Genomic DNA, 17724 nt, shown 5'->3' with positions numbered 1-17724 from the left:
CATATTAAAAACGCTTAAACCATCCTTTAGTGACATTTGTTTGACTTTCAATGTAATTCAAAAATCCAATATTTGTTGTAAGAAACTGTACCTACAAAAGGTTACTTCCGTAATATTTCAGTCCACTTTGAATCAACTCTTTAAAATTTCATGTTACCGATATTTTTTTTAAGATTCCTCAGAAGTTGATTGAAAGACGTGATAATCATCCATCAAGTTTAAATAATTTTTAAACGCATAGATTTGCTGTTAAATGAATATCCAAGAAAACTGTTTACCTAATGCGCAAGAGAAAATCATCATTCCTACCAAAACAAAACCACGATACAAGTTCAGCGATATGCATGTATTGGTAAAACTAGCTTTGTACCTGCTACACCGCGCTCAAACTGGGTATAGCATTTTCTTGCACCGGTGCCAATCGGGTGTCAAAACATAACAGTACCTGCGAATAAACGAACGGTTTCGGTGCAAGTTTGCTACACCCGGTGGCAAAGCGGTGCATGCGGTGCAAATAAACGAATTCGACATTAGTAACCGTTTGCTTGTTGTAGCCATTGGAAACAAGACATAGAGTATAACGGGTGGCCACTAAATAGCGGGAATGCTTCCAAAGTGCTCTTAAAAATATATGATCTTAAAAAACGGCAATCTGAATCTATCTATCATAAAGGTTTAACACTGTACTTTCATGGAAAAATATAAAATTTTAGAAAATTGAACGTAGTAATTTGTACAGCAAATTTGTGTAGTGATGTTGGAGCAACTGCTTTGTACGACTTTTAAAATTTAACTTTCACGCATTTTCTGCATCTGCGAAATAGTTAGTTCGGAGACGAACCAGCCTCGGGCTGAAAGTCTCGTTAATAAAGATAAAAAAAAAAAAAAAAAAAAAAAAAAAATAGTTAGTTGAAATAATTGACTTCCCAGCTACCTTTAGCATCTACACACTCAAACAACAATAGGAAAAAAATTGGGGATACTTACTGGTTTTACTGTTTTGGTGGCGGCAGCCTTTTCTCGTAAATGACGTTTATTGAAATTTCCAAAAAATGCCATTTTTCTGTATCATAAAAACGTGTCAATGTAATTTGTGCACTGCGGTTCATTGTTGACCTTTTTGTGTGCTATTTTATTTTATAACAAACCATGTACATGTTGTACAACGTGTAAATGTGATTTGATGTGAATATTTGATATTTTACACGGCATTCTCTTGATTTATCCAGCCCATGACGCAAAAGTACGTTTAATGATGTGAAATGATTTCATGCTTATTGGTTTAGCTAGTTTACATCTATTTCCTTCAGGATCTGTTTCTAGGGATGCCAGGTTGTAGAGTTCATTCAAAACCGGACAGATTTTAGGTTTTCTTTTAACTTTTTTTCGGATTTTTTTAGTAATCGGTAGAGCCGTCCAAGGCGCTTAACTAGTGCTTCCTGTTTCAATGTCGTTTTCTACAGAACAGAATAAGTTGAAACAAAATAAAAAATACGCTGACTTTGTGGATAGATAGATGATTGTTTTGCATAAAAAACTTTTCTCTATGGGCGCTTGTAATTTTTTAATCAGTTGCTAAAACCATTCCCGTTATTTAGTGGACACCCGTTATTGTCCAGAATCGTTCACTCTAACAGTTGTCTTTCGAAGAAATAATTAAAAAGCTGTTTCAAAAGTTTCGATTTCTTTATTTTCGCTGATTACAATGTGAAACAAAAACTTGCCTTACGGTTGATAAAATATAGCACCAACCGTTTTCACAATAATGACATTACGAGCAAACCGACATCTTTGGCATCGTTCTTCTCAATACAACAGTATCAAAGCATTCCTATCGTTATCAAATTCAGTTACTAAAACTATTCATCCGCAGCGGCGGGCTTTCGAGCCCACCCCCTGGAACGTTCATTCAATGGCAGTATTTACACTTAGGATGGCACTTTTTCCCGTCTACCCCGCAGCGACATCCGCCGCTGGTGTCGCCTTTGCCACCGGGACCCCACCGGGGACCTCGCGTGACCCAACAGATTTCCGTTTTGCACATGCTGCACTTGAGCCAGTCGCAGCCCCACTTTTTCATTATGACGACCTTGAAACGAGATGGTTGAACAGAAAACGAGGAATTAATTGGGAATTCGGTAGTGGATTTCGATAGATTTTGTACGAACCTGGCACGTGGGACACACGATGGCGTCCCCTCGGTCGACCATCTCCTGGAGCACGGCTTTGGTTCGTCTCGCTTCGATGTTCGTATCACAGTCGCTGTTCAATCGATCTTGGTATTGTTTGCAGTCGAGTCCGTCGTGGATTGCCTGAGAAGATGGAACATTTGGAATCAATTGTCAGCAGACAGTATACGGAAACAGGTTACACCTACCCTGCACGTAAGGCAATTTACAATGGTGCAAACGGGACATTTGAATTGGTTCACGTCGTCCTCGTAAATGCACCAACCACGACAATTGGGTGTTTCACAATGGAAGGTATTGTCGAGCTTGCTTTCCGCTTGGCGTATTGATTTAGCAAGATGTGCCTCATACATATCCTTTGTCACCAGGGCTTTGATTTCGCGTTGCTGTGGAAGAGATTGATAAAATTTGAGTGTCGTTAAGGAGAAACTTCAGAGAATATAAACATGGCTGCCACAATGGCCTACTTGGCCCCCTACTCACGTTTTCAAGAGCACCAATCTTGGAAAATCGTAAACAAATGCTCTCGACTTGTAAAAGCTGCCTCTTTTTGCACGTGAGCAAAGCCAGGAAAAACAAGTGCGGCTTGGCTCGATGCTTTGTTCGTCAGATTTGTGCCTCTAAAGTTTGTATGAAAAATTGCATTGGGATTTCTTGATGTTTCACCTTAAGCGGTAGTACTTGTCCAGTAGGTGCCTAGCAGTTCCCTGTACTTGCTTTGGCAGTGATCTGCACTTTTACCCTAACAGTATCTCGTACCTACTGTGCTAATGTTCTGCGCACTTGCCGTTACCGGAAGACTTGCCCTAACAGTGCTCAGTATTTGCCCTGTTTGTACCCTGTAGAATGGTCGTGGATGTAAGCTGAGTCATGATAAAGGTTCATGTTCGAATTTGTCATAAAACAACCCTGCATATTGCTCTGTTTATTTGTCGTGCTACTGTCCCTCACAATTGCCATGATGGTGACCAGTATTCATCTTGGAAGTGCTTGACACTACCTTGGTACCCTGGTAGTACCCTGTCTTTTCCCTGACAGTTTCCCGTCACCTTTCTCATCCTATGTGCTTCCCAGCTCTATCCCTTGCAGTATGCTGCGCTCGCGTTTCCAATCACCCTGACCCACTTTACCTGGATTGTACTCTCACAACTGTAGGTAGTATCCATATAGGGACACTTGATTTCCGCTTCCTCGCAATAGTTGATCGTATTCACTAGACACTCCTTGCAGAACGAGTGCAAACAGTCGCGCAGCACGATACCTTCGTACTGGCTGAACTGCCCGAAGCAAATCGGGCACTCGAAGGGATCAACGTTGGCTATCAGATCCGCCGAATCCAGGTTAACCAGTTCCATGTAGTGATTCGTAACGTCACTGTCGTCTTCGGGCATAACCAGACCGTTCCGGCCGAATTTTACCGGTTTGCCCGGATTCTCTTTCAGCAATATAGCTCGAACAATAGGACTTGCAGTCGTTATGACGGGTCCATCAGCTTTAGGTGTTGGCGCAATGCCGTTGTTATAAGAATTCGGGTTGAAGTTGTCCACACCACGATACTTGTTTCGCGTAATGTTAGGACTGGTAAATGCCGTCATAACAATGTTCTTCTGCTCCGGTACCTGTATGTGCCTCGTCGTCAACAAATCGGTCGTACTCGGCTTGGCATGTTGATTCGCTTCGGTAGCCTTGTTCTCATCCAGAAGAATATTGAAAATGTCGGAGGATTTGCGATTACTGGACACGCGGTTCAGATCGTTACGAGTTTCCTTGGGCAAGTTCCTTAGCTGAACTGATGGCGCTGCTTTATCCAAGTCATCTTCAATGAACCGCTTAAGTTCTTCGGGAATGAAGTCGTCCTCCGTTGTTCGATAACGTGCTGGAACCACGTAGGATGCTGGTCGAGCCTCTGAACATGCTCCACACCCGGGTCGATTCGGTGGATTAATGAGCGTACACAGAGGGCAAGCCCATCCCTCTTCGGTATCGTTCTGAGGTCCTTTATCCTCCATGATGGTAGGAAGTGCTGTGGCACCTGGAATAAGAGAATAAGAGAATCAACCCATGTTCTTAGAAGTATATCTCCATGCAAGCTTCTACCTAACACAGCCTCATCTTCAGCGTGAGGATCGTTTTGCGTGTCGGAGCATTCACCGTCTGAATCGGAAACTGTGAGCATCTTCACTTCTGCTTGGCTGAACTGCGGCTGAACCTTCATCAACATTGGCACGGTTTTCTGTTCCACCTTCACCCTGTTGATCGGTGCCTGAGCGCTGGATTCCTTCAGAGCTATTGGCGCCGTATTTACAATAAACAGCTGCAGAGCTTGATCGCTATCCTGCATTCCATAGTCAGACAATGTTCTGTGTTCCTCACATAGTTGCCGATCTTTGAAGATCCATCGTTGAACGTGCATTGGTATTCCGAAGTTCTTATTGATTGTCTCTTTCATTTGGATGAGCGTAGTGCTTGACGACACGCTGATCTTCATTGGGCCCTTTCTGGTCGATTTATCGTTGATGTAGAAGGAAACGCTGCAAATAAAAGGACTGTTTAAGAACATGCTTAGCTCAAAGAAATTGACTATCTACTTACCAAATCTCCGTCAAGCTCCCGGTAGACCCAGTATCGGATCCCCCCGGACTCTGTCTCGTGACGGAAAGTGAAACCTTCATTTTGGCCAAGTCCATAGCCAGTTTGGCGGCTCGATCGTGCGCTCCATCTCCGATGGCGACCTCCAAGCTTCTCAGAAGCTTATTGATTGCAAGCGTATTGGACCTGTTCATTGGCGTTTCTGCGTATTTGAGAGTATTCCTGAAGTGTTGTACGCCTTGGGCCGAGCGAAGTTGTTTGGATATCTGGCGAACCTTCTCGTTCTGTTGGTCAGACAGTTGACTTTGCACAGGTACGCTGCTTCGATGAGCACTATGTGTCTTAAACTGCTGCTCGTCCATAGCTTCGTAGTGCACTTTTTGAACGTCGTTTGCCAATACTAACTGTGGCTCACTTAGCTCGTTCACGGTTGCTGGTATAGAGGAACTGGTAGCTTGTTCAATGTTCTTCTTCGATGTGTTTAGTTCCTGATTGATGATCTTAGTTTCCGCAATTCTGTTTATTGGTTTCGTTTCCTCCGGCTTCCGAATGAAGGTTTTCTTGATGGCTCCCAGTTTGTACGGCTCTGCAACAACCGGAGGGTGTTCCTCCATAGGCGGAGGCCTTCGAGCCATTGTGGGGCTGGCTTTCCGTATCGGTTTTGGACTCTTTGTACTGATTGGAATACCCGACACGAGGCCGTTTCTTCGCTGCACCAACGGAGACTCTCGCTTAGAAGGACCACTGCTAGTGGGTGGTTTCTGGAGCACTGGATACTTATCTGCCAAGGCCTTGGCGTTCATAGCTCGTATCATCTCACGCAGTCGTTCCTTCTCTTTCTCCAATGCTTGTTCGTCCATTTCGTTGACCTTATTGGGAAGAACTTCCGTTGGATGGTCAACTGGACTGGTTGGTCTACCACTGTCCAAATGCGCGCTGAATCGAGCTATTCTGGCACTTCTGACTTCTTCCAGGTCAACGGTTTCCTTGACAGCGAGAGGGCGTTGCTCAAACTTACCATCTCCGGTTTCTGGTGATGCTAGTGGAGCTATCAATACAGGGGTTGTTGTCACTATCACTGCATTTTCCTTGAGTTTTTCATCATCGAATTTGTTGCAGGAGTTGAAGCCTTCTGGAACTGCATTGAAGTTCCGGAACCCGTTTACCCTATCTGGAGGTGACTTTCCGTTCATCAGACTTTTGATGCCCATCTTTGGCGAGGCAAGCATTTTTGCCTGGCCAAATGACTTTTTCGGGCCCTCTACCGTTGCCAAAGATCCATTACCCATGGTCGGGGTTGATTTTGGCATGAAGTACTTCATAACGCGTTCAGTCTTTTTGTCCCAATCTTCGGTCGGTGGGGGAAGTTCTGGCAGAACCTTCGGCTCTGGGATAGCCTTCTTCAATGGATGGTTGGGTCTTAAGGGTGGCTCTTCCAATATGCTAAGTTTGTCGTATGGCTTGATCCGTTCGCAAGCCTCGCAGATGATTCGCCAGTTCGGGTTCTCCAAAGTACAATAAGGACATGACCACAAACCCAGTAAATTCTTGTCACTTCCCGTTTTGGAGAGTGCATGTGGTGGGTTGTCTCCATTGTCAACTACAATTGTTGGAGGTACCATGGCCGGTGGAGTTGAGGGTTCTTTTCTCTCTGCTCCGAAATAGTCTTTCTTGGGAACGAAGGACGTATTCAGCGTAACCTTATTGATGTTTGTGGAGTTCGCCTCGAACTTCGATATCAAATCCTTTGTCGACCGAGGCTTGTTTTCTAGGGTATTCTCCGACAACTGTTCGTCTTTTCGCATAAATGACTGACTTCGTTTGACCAGCTGCTCTGGAGCAGAAAAGTACATCTCGTTGGTAGTCGTTTGTTCATACAGCTTCGCCGCATTTTCCTTGTTGATGATCTCCGCGGCTTCCCGATCCAGTTCGCTGATGCTTGGTATCCCTATTCCAGACTTTCGTTTCTCGTTGTCTCTTTCTCGGCGCTTCGTGTCATCGGACTTTTCTACAATTTTAGCAAAGAGGTTGAACTTGGGCCCATTGGTGGAGGAGCCACCATCTACCAATGAGTTCCTGCAGTAGCCAACTTCAGGTAGATCTTCTTTATCCTTGAGCTTAGACTTTCGCTTGTCGATGGTCTTGAGGATGATGTCCTTTTTGAATGGTAGGGTGCTTTCCTGGTGTTTCATGCCTGATATTGGTCGCTTGTACCACGGTCTAGGGGATATCGGGGATGTAGGAACGATCGGTTTTGTCGTGTTGCCGATGGCCTCGGAGTACAGATAGTCGTGTATTGGTGATCGTGTTCCGTTCGTGTTGATGAAGTTCTCCTCCAGCTTCATTACGTCGTTGTTTGTCAGCATGAATGCAGATGGAGGGTTGTTCGTTGGTGTAGGAGGATCGCTGTCCGGAGGAGCCTGTACTTTACGAATATTGTCGATCAATCGCTGTTTCTGCTCCTCGGTCAACCCTCCAGGAGTTCGTTCTTCGGATATTCCCGGAAGTGGAGTTATTCTCATAGGCATGATTGGTTCTGGAGTTCTCGGCAGCGGAGTTCCTTCGATGATCGCTTTGATTTCTTTGTCCTCGAACAAGCTAGTGTAGGACGATGCTTCGTTGAGAGTCGGCGATGCTGGTGATACTGGAGGAAGAGGAGCTGGCCTTTTCTTTCTGGATAAGGTCGATCCAGGGGACAGAGTACCGTAGTTTGAATTAGTGAGAGTTCCGGTGTTTGATCGTTTTGTAAGTGTGTCGCTGGAGTTGAGATTCAGTGGAGGTGGAGGCGGTGCGCGTCTTTTACCTTTAACGTGTACATATGCGCCAGCTCGTTTATCCTTTGAACTGTCGCTTACGGTTCTGCGATGTTTCTTGACTGGGACATCTTTGGTATCTTCACTTTTTTCAACATCTGAAGTCTCGAGCACACCTTTCGGAGCTGCTGGTAGACTGAGATCTACATAGACGGTCTTCTGATTATCCCTAGTAAGAGTCGCGTCCTTTTCAGATGCGGAAGCAGTCTCTCGAAGATTTGAAAAAAGCTTATATTTCTTACGCAGTGTCAGTTCATACTTTTTGTCCAGTTCCCGCGTACGATCCCGCTCTCGAACGCGTCGCTTATAACTATCAGTGTAAGGACCTGGATTGATAACGCGCTCTGTGGGTTTACTGACCGCTTCGTAGCAGTTCGGCGGTACAAAGGCGAACCCGGTAGTGGCCGTGCTTAAGATACTATCACAGCTTGAACTTTTCGATAGATTAGTGTAGTCTATCTGTGGACTAGGACTCGGCGATGAACTGTGCGTTCCGTTGCTCCGGCTGGCTTGGCTCACTTCGTCCGATGAGCATTCACTCTGGGAATCGCTGGGAGGTTTCGGTTTGGTCACACCACTGCCACTCGATCCAGGCTGTCGCTCTGCTCCTGCCGCAAAGTTCCTCTGCAGGTGGGCAACGTTGACCACCTCCGGCAGTTCGAGGTCCGGGTCTTTGTCCTTTCTGAACCAACGGAAGAACGAATGCAGACCACTGCTTCCACCAGTTGAAGATCGCGAATCAGGCACATGTTTGCTCTAAAATCAAAGAACAATGGTATGGATATTGAAGATCTTAAATATTCATACAAGTTATTCTATCAACGAACCGAGCCTATTTTCTTTTTGTTGGCAAGTTTCTTTCTTTCGTTACTCAATGCTTTATCGCCATCGGATCGGTTCATGTTACGCGTAGCCGCCGTCCAGTATAGGAAGGATGAGTAGCATTATTATTCTACCAATCTAATTGGTGTTCACTGCTCATTGATATGTAATTCCAATTACTGTTCCTCCAATTATTCTACGAGAAAAAAAAAACAAAATAAATCGTTTATAGTTTGAAAACCGAGCAACTGCATCAACCGGCATCTTAACGCGCAAGAATCCGAACGATGTGCGTGCAGCTTAGCATGCTTATGGATTCAGAAAGCCGCACGATCTTCTAATAATAATGCAGTTGCAACAGTACCATACCGTCATCAGTGCTGTGACAGTTATAAATAGTCGCAGATTGGTACGTACGTACGTACCTAACTTCATTCGTCGGTAAATTCTCTGGGAAACAAAACAACAAAATTACGGACGCATAAACGAAAGGCATGTTGGAAAAACGCTGTGCTGTGAAGGAAAACCCCGAAGGAAGATGGGGAAATGGTAGCAGTGAAGAAAAAAACGCACCACCAGAGATTTATTATTAAACATATTTGTCTCCGGTGCACGTCCGGTTTGATGTGTTTTGCTTTGTGTTACGGTCTGGCCCCGCCCGCCATGATCAGGAATCTGTGATGTGGGTTTCTTTGAACAGTACTGCAATTGCAGGCTGGATATCCTAGGTCATTAAAACTGTTCTTGAGTTTAGATCCTGAAGTCTGCGGGTGTAAAGGTAACTTCTTTCATTATACAAAGCTACGATTTGTATGCTATCATGTCCAGTAAATCTTTTGAAAGTTCAATAGACAGTACATATAAGATTAGTCGGGATATTCTAAGTCATCCAAACTGTTCTTGAGTTCAGATCCTGGAGTCTACGGGTATAAAAGTAACCTCTTTCATTATACGAAGCTACCATATGTAAACTATCGTACCTAGTAAATCTTCGGAATGTTCAATTGACATCATCGGCTCGGCTGGGGTCATAATAGTTGTATTAACTAAGCTACTTAACAGTATGGATGGCCCATAACATCCCAAAAATATATAACAACGCTATATATTTCTCGAACTACTTTGGTAAATACAGTGGATATAACACTACTTAACGTACTGGCAAAAGCTATTATCACAACCTGAAGCTATGGTCTTCAAAGTAGTTTTGTTGATGTGGAATATTTCAAAACTATCTTGAAATGTCTCATGAAATACCAGGGGGATTACAGATTACAGATGGATGTGTAATATTACTATTTATTGTGAGATTAACTACTGTTACTGTCATGAGCTAAACATCAGGACAGTTTGAATGACCCTTAATGTCCCAAAGTTTCATAATAATATATAGTAGACTTCAGGTTAGTCGAGTAGGTACCCGCGATTGATCCTGCAACGTTACTCAGTATATCAGATATGGCTGCTGTTACGAGTGTAGACCTGAAGTTCTGAACTCCAAGATAGTTTGGCTAACCTGGAATATTCCTATAGTATCTCTAAATAACATTTGAGATTTGAAGAGCCTCACGAATTCCAGCAAATTATGCTATACTGTTATTTATGGCGAAAACACATAAAGTTGTTCTTGTATATTTGAAGGACTTCCTTTTAGGACAGTTTGAATGTCCCTGAATATTCCATAGGTTTATAATAATATCAAGTAGACTTCAGACTGGTCCAGTAACCACGGGAGATTATGCCAGGTTACGCAGTATAACAGATATGACTGCTGTCATGAGTATAGATCTGAAGTTTTGAAGTTCTGAACTGAACTGAAATATCCCCAAAGTGTTTCTAAATGACATTGTAGATTTGAAGAGCTTCACATATCCCAGTAGATTATGTAATGCCAAACTTTATAATGTTCAGGATGTTCTAGGTTGTCAGTGAAGTATCAAATACAAATATTTCTGTTTTTCCTTAATAGAGGACTCAACTTGCAACAACTTTGCCGAAGACAGTATTTTGTTTACAAATTATTTACAAATCGGTCAACTAGTTTTTGAGATATCGTGATCACCGAAACGGAACATTCTAAATACACCATTTTAAGATAATTGCGTTTGAAGTTTCGCACTTTGCCTTGTCCTTATGAGTGCGTGCCACAATGGGTTGTAACTTTGGTTCTCGTGCTCCAATCTTTATAAAATTTAAAATGTGTATTGTCTAGCTAGTATATTTTCAGATTAGTCAATAAAGAAAAGTTCGATTTTTCATTCCTGCAAGGTATGTAACCCCCCTTGGGCGTTCTGTCAAGTTTTGTTGGTGTTTTAATGTGACTATGGGGAATTCACGGGCCTTTAACCCTTCTAGGATGATAGGAATTTCGCACCACGATGGCGTAATGAACGTTAAGTGTACCTGTCTGGGTCCCGGATAAAAACTAACCATAGGGTATTTGGTGAAAACCATTCCTGTACCATACAGTGTACCAGCTACAACAAAGTGTATTGTAATAGAATGGTTCGCTAAGAGCTGTGCACATTGTAGCTACTATACATTTACATCCGATCTTTATGTAACAATTAATTGCATTGTTTTTCTTACGTTTGAACCATTCACTATTCCGAAATAATATTTTTCCGTGCATTTTTTATTATTTATTCAGTTTAGATTTACGAGGAAAGATGCATTCAACGACTTCAAATGGGTTTTTAGGCAAATATGGTCTTCTACAAAGTTGTCCCTAAAAATAAGACCCTCTTTCAATATACATGAAAATTATGGTGGTCCATATTTTCAAAGAAATTTGGGACCAAACTTTTTCATTTGCAAAAATAACTATATACATTCTTCGGGAAAGTTGTAGATTTATCAATTTTGAGCAAGTTTGCTGAAGACAGTTTTTATGTAGCTTTAAAATTGACCGATCTAGAGGTATTTTTTTGAATAAGCTTAGGGTGGTTCAAGAAAAACCGGTTTTCTGGCGTTAACTTTTTCAGTTTCGATTTTTCGTCAAAGTCGCCCAAGAAACACTTGTAGAGCATTTGAAAACGCGTCGTTTCGTGCGCTGAAATGGTCGTTATAGTTTATTGCATTGCTAGCTGGACTGCGACAGAGTGTGGAATCTTAAATAAAAGTGCGATATTGTATCAAATCGTTCCGGTGTCTTCACCGCACTTATTCATCATGAGCTAATGAATAAGTGCGGTGAAGACACCGAAACAATCTGACACCAAATCGCACTTTTATTTGAGATTCCGCACTTCCTCGTCGCACTTTTAACTGCGCAATGCGCAATATCTCTTTTGGTTCAATAGTTACAGGTGTTTTTCCTAAAAAAAATCATATATTTTTGAAAAAAGGTGTTATTACTGGTTGGGGCAAACATAAAAAATATCTTTTGCCCGCATTCAAAAGAAGAAATGGCCGGGGTTCTGCTAAACCAAACTAAGCGCCAAAAAGATAATTCCGAGATAATTAAGCTTAAAGTTCAACCACTCACAAATAAACAACAGCGGAGATTATTTGAAACTTTTCCGCACACATGTAACTTACAAGCCTTCATTAACCATCAGAAATTAAGAATACATGTAAATTATTTCTAATCATTGATATAATTACATTTTATTTCTTGATACTTTGCACTCAGTTCACTCTGGCTGATCAAAAACATTGAAAAATGGTTTATAGTTCAGTTTGGCTGACTGTGTTTTTTTGTTTTAGGTAAAACCAGTTGGACAGTGAAAAAAAATCTCGATTTTTCATCGTCTATCAAGTTGAAATCGATATCACTCACAATCCTTTACATGAATCAAAAAGGACGCGTATAGAATGGTAGCATGAAGGTCTCAAAATAGTTTGAAATAGGAACGGCGGAAGCCCGCCCAGCTCAGCTTTTCCCACCCATGCATTTTCTTCATAAGCGGTGCAAGTGAGCAAGAGTGGTTATGTCAAACGATGTCCTTGCATACCCTGAAGTCCTGAGATGTGAATGTGGAGCAATTTGTGTACTTCAAATTTATGCTGGTCGAAGAAAACCATGAAAATGTTCTGCCAAAGTGCACTAAGTACAAAAAAGTTTTCAAAAATATGAAAGAGATTCGAACTTGGATCATCTGAGTGATAACCAAGCGCGTTACCTCTAGGTCATATTACCTTGCTGAAGGTCAGTCGTTAAGTCTAAATCAAGTTCCAAACATTCTTCCCAAGGATGATTTTCATGAAAACGCCATTTTTCGATCAGCCAAAGCGAACCAAGTGTTTGATTTTTTTCAAGCTTTATTAATCTAATTAGGCTTGTTGTTCAATGACGGCTCCTGTGTTAAATTACCAGTATGAGGTGTATCGACATAACGCTGGTACAGTCATAGCACAATCATGGGTCACCCACAATTATGGGTTAGTTCCATTTGAATTGCATGGTGAACTGTCTGACTAATAATTGTGACAGAATGACCCATAATTGTGCAATGACTGTATTAAAAACCAGTTGGTTTTTGTATTGTTGAGAATAAATTGATTCTAAAATGCTGTGGACTTGGTTCGGTCTGGCTGAATGTGATTTGGAAAAATGGCAATCAGCGCCAACGAAACATAATTGGTTCCTCCCACACCCATATTTCTAATAACGTATTCATTTCTCTCACAGATTGTTTCTATGAGTCGGGTAGAAGTTAGAAATCTGACGGCGATGAGGAGAACTTGAAATGTTCATCACCTGGACCAAAGCTAAAATATTTCGCTAATTCTATCGAATGGTTTACAGTTCACTCTGGTTGGATGCAAAATGATGTTTTGTATGTTCCGCCAAACAGAAATTTTGAATTTACTCCACGAAGAGCTGTCAGAATTACTGGATTTTTACATGGAAGGAAGATCATCATTTTCTTCATTTAATGGTTAAGAAAACTCAATTTTTCAAAAAATGGTCTTTGGTTCGGTTTAGCAGAACCCCGACCAAATGTTGTCATAAACATATCGAAAAATTAGAGGGGTGTTATTTTTGTAACTCAAGTGAAAAATATTTGAAAAGTGCCTATTTTTTCTAGAAAATCATCAATATCTTTTGAACGGAATGACGTAGCAACATTCTCAGCGCACGAAAATGCGCGTTACATGTATTTCTTGGGCGACTTTGATGAAAACTTGAAACTGAAAAAGTTAACGCCAGAAAACCGGTTTTTCTTGAACCACCCTAAGCTTATTCAAAAAAATACCTCTAGATCGGTCAATTTTAAAGCTACATAAAAACTGTCTTCAGCAAACTTGCTCTAAATTGATAGATCTTCAACTTTCCCGAAGAATATATATAGTTATTCTTGCAAATAAAAAAGTTTGGTTCCCAATTTCTTTGAAAATATGGACCACCCTTATTTTCATGTATATTGAAATGAGGGCCTTATTTTTAGGAACAACTTTGTAGAAGACCATATTAATCTAAAAAATCATTTGAAGGCGCTGAATGCATCTTTCCTCGTAAATCTGTTTCGTGGACCCTTGTGCACTGAAACGACTTCTAATATGAGTTCGTCTGCGGGTTCGCTTTTTAACCTAACATATATTTGAATCGAACTTGACAGTTTTCTCATGAGTTGTTATGTATTTCAAACTTCAGTCAAACTGGATCCTCAATATTGCAATAAGCCATTTTACGAAGTGACAACAATGTTGATGATGATATTGGTTTTTACGGGTTATTGGACGCTACCTCCTTTCAAAACTCATTCATAAAATCAGCTCGTAAAATGGACTATAACGGTTAAGCACGCTGTAATGATACTTATGTACACACTAAGATTCTGATTTACCAGCTCAGTAAGTTTTTCGCTGAGTTCTGTATATTTTTCATCTTTTTACTGAGTTCTCAACAGCAGATTTACCTCAGTACACTCGGTAATCAATATTTACCGTTCATCAGCTGTTGAGAACTCAGTAAAAAGATGGAGAAAAGACCGAGCTGATCTTAGTGTGTACCTCGTCACCCACTTCATGCCACTACATTAGTGGTCTAATAATACTTAGTGCGCTCGGCATAGTTGCATCATGCCGCTCAAAGTGTTGCCACAAATAATGCTTAGTTTGCAAAACCCAGTTATCTGGCTGGTGGGATATGGGAGCCTAAGCTTCAACTGTAAATGCAATCAGAGACTACTCAGACGTAGACGAGTTTAGGTTAGTTTGGCTAGAAATGTCATTAACAGAAGGATCATGACGAGATAATATAACATATGGTTTATGTAATGTAAAACAATACAATATAACAAAAGAGAACCATTCCAAAACCATTTGATTAAATGTATAGCCAGTATTAAAATTACAATTAAATAAAAACAATATATTTACGGTACATTTTATTGTTTAAAACTATACATATACCATACAATGTACGGTATATTAAAACCTACGTATCAGTATTTCGAACAATTCATTTACAATAAAATGTATGGTTTTGCAAAAAAATATATATGGAGAAAAAATTTTTTTTGTATTGTTACGATACTTAACAACCTGTATAATATATTGTAAAAATCTTATTTACAATTCACTGTATGGTGTCTACATTACATCTTATTGTTTTTGTATTTTTTATTTTTACAGTGGTGTCTATTATAACAATATGATTCTAAATAGTACTGTAACAATACAACGTTCGGTTTTTCTACTGTATTTTTTATTTTATTTATGACGTCATATTGACCCCTGCTTCTTACTAGGGTTAAATAGTATTATGCGGGTTCAGGAACGTTCCAAGGGACTTTAAGGGTGATTCAGAGGGTTACCAGGAGCCTTTGAAGGACGTTATATAATACTTGAGGGGTGTTTCAAGGCGTTTCAGAGTCATTTCAGAGAGTTTCAGGGGGTTTCAGGAACCTTTTAACCCTCCTGAGATGTTAGATTTTTCGGACCACGATGGTGTAGTGCATGATCTGTCTGGATCATATTGACCCCATCACTCTGTTAGGGTTAAGAGCATTCCTAGAGTTTTTTCGGGGCGTTTGATAGTATTTCAGGGGCGTTTCAAGGAGCTTTCAGGTGCGTTTCAGGGGTTTTATGGAGCCTATTGAAGGCGTCCAAAGGGTAGTCAGAGGCATTTCAAACTGATTATGATGATTTCCAGGGCGTTTCAATGGAATTACGGAGGTTGCAGGGGTGTTTCGAGGCATTTCAAGACAGGATCGTATCAGGGGGTTTCAAGAATACCTCAGGGACGTTTCAATGGGTATTGTGATTGGGGAAATCTTGTGAAACTACCGGAAATGCCTTCAAAATTCCACTAAATTCCACCCACGCAATGCACCCGAGACCCTCTGAAACCATCTAAACGCCTGCGCCTGTGCCTTCGAAACCCGCCTAAAATCCTCTGAAACTTCCCAAAATGCCTCTGAAGACCCCCTTGGACCGTATGTAACGTACCTGATACACTCGGAAATCCACGAAAACGCCTTCGTAACGCCTCCCACCATAAATGCTCTGAAGGGTTGGCCTGAGTTGCTTTGACGCTAGTCGATTCTGTTTTGATGGACTGCATTTGTCTTTTGAAGTGATGTCTACCAGTGTCGAGTGTCATTGGACATTAAATATCTTGAATATGCACAACCCTGTATGAGACCCTCCAAAAGCCTCGAGAACGCTTTCGTAACGCCTCTGAATCACGCCCAAAATTTTCTGAAACTCCTGAAATACCTTTAATATCCTCATGAAACCCCCTCGGACCCAATGTATTTTTTTTTTTAATTTCTTTTTATTCGTGTATTTATAGGACCCAATGTAACATACCTGACACCCTTCGAAACCCTCGAAAACGCCTGCGTAACCTCTAAATTCCGTCTCTGAATTGCTCTGAACCTTCCTGAAATGCCTCTGTAATTCCCCTAAAACACCCTCGGACTCTATGTAACGCACCTAAGACTCTCCGGACCCCTTAAAACGCCTCCGCAACGACTCTGAGACCAGCATAAAATTCTCTGAATTTTCTTGAAATGCCTTCAAAATCCTCTTAAGACCCACTCGGGCCCCATTTGACGCACGTGAGATTCTTGAAAATTCCCGCAAACGCATCTATAACTCCCGTCGAAAATTAGAGCCTGCGAAAACCCTGAGATCTCCTGGTACCCACCCCGCCGAAACCCCTTTAGACCCCCTGAAACGCCCCTTCAACGTCAATTTGCTTTCCATTATAAACACCCCCTGGCAGCCGTTGCAATAGTTACCAGCATTATCAAATTTTCCTATGCACAATATTGGTTCTGAGTAGCTTTCCCTCTTTTTATGCAAGGGATATAACAAGGTTCGACACGAATGCCACTCTAGTGGTAAACTAATAATAATTATTATATAACAAGGTGCATAAATTAAGAGAGGTTTCAGTGAAGTAGGCTAGGATGTGAGATCTGGGAGTCACCCTTGGTCAGTAATGCTATTCAGAGATAGGGGATATTTTTGAATGATAGATTGTGTCTAGAAGACTCTGAAGAAAAAGCAGCGCAGTTCGCTTAGTTGCATGACTTGTAGGTGTTATATGATAGATTGACACTGTGCTGTGAAAGTTGGTAGGACGGAGGAAACGGTTTTTTCAACCCGTTGTGTTCTAGCGATGGTTATGAGCTTATTAATATACATTAGTCGTATAAATGTAAGGGAAAGAGAGAAATTAGACAGGAAGATACAAAGTAGGAGGAAAGGTATGGGCCAAGCATTAGACCCAGGACCTTCTGTATACGAATCAGAAGTGGTAGCCTCCAGACCACCAAGGCTGTCTATTGCAGGTTTTCCCGATTTTTCAGGTAGCCCAAACAAATCTGGCGTTCGATTTGAATAGGTCGAATCTACATAGGAATCACAGCAAACATACGACCTATTCAAATCGAACGCCAGAAATACAGACAGGCCAAAAAAATGCTACAAGCATTTTCCTACATTTTGCTTGAACATTTTTTTAACCCTCAAAGCCCCAGGACAAACTTTTTATTTTAACCCTTTGGAGCCGGATTTTTTGCCAAGGCTGCCGCAACCGCGCTGGTGTGGAACACGTTTGTTATGCTCGGTTTCATCGCCGGGGTCATATTGACCCCTTCGGCTCCAAAGGGTTAAACCGGCTGATACTCAGGAACTATAGAATATAAAAATAAGCGGTTTTCACTATGATCGATGGGAAGAGTTGTACTTAATGCAAGGGTAATTGTCAAACCGGAAGTCCATGCTTGTACCCGTTTTTGCACCGGAAATAAGTGTTCCCTGGTTGAATGTTTCGGCGATTCGTCTATTAGTCTGGCATATTAAAATAATTCTGAACTCTTTAACAACTTGAAATGGTAGGCCAACGCAAG

At 41.5% G+C, this 17724-nt stretch overlaps 1 protein-coding gene across 2 annotated transcripts in view; it reads right to left on the bottom strand.

Annotated features, from left to right (window-relative positions):
- Nucleotides 1–1660: 1660 nt before the first annotated feature.
- LOC109430168 (uncharacterized) overlaps nt 1661–17724 on the bottom strand; it is a 53066-nt gene continuing 37002 nt past the window's right edge. For both annotated transcript variants that reach the window (XM_029871578.2, XM_019706213.3), the window contains exons 2-8: nt 8419–8609; nt 4782–8347; nt 4287–4720; nt 3320–4221; nt 2378–2575; nt 2169–2312; nt 1661–2089 (exon numbers count right to left, since the gene is read on the bottom strand). In XM_029871578.2, the coding sequence (XP_029727438.1) occupies nt 1910–2089; nt 2169–2312; nt 2378–2575; nt 3320–4221; nt 4287–4720; nt 4782–8347; nt 8419–8493 (5499 nt within the window). In that variant the 5' untranslated portion in view covers nt 8494–8609 and the 3' untranslated portion in view covers nt 1661–1909. The remainder of the gene's footprint in view (nt 2090–2168; nt 2313–2377; nt 2576–3319; nt 4222–4286; nt 4721–4781; nt 8348–8418; nt 8610–17724) is intronic.

Source organism: Aedes albopictus, chromosome 2 (genome assembly GCF_035046485.1).
Source record: "Aedes albopictus strain Foshan chromosome 2, AalbF5, whole genome shotgun sequence".
Classification (NCBI taxonomy): Eukaryota; Metazoa; Arthropoda; class Insecta; order Diptera; family Culicidae; genus Aedes; species Aedes albopictus.
Note: the sequence above shows the minus strand (reverse complement) of the source record. Positions and strands in the feature narration are given on the sequence as shown.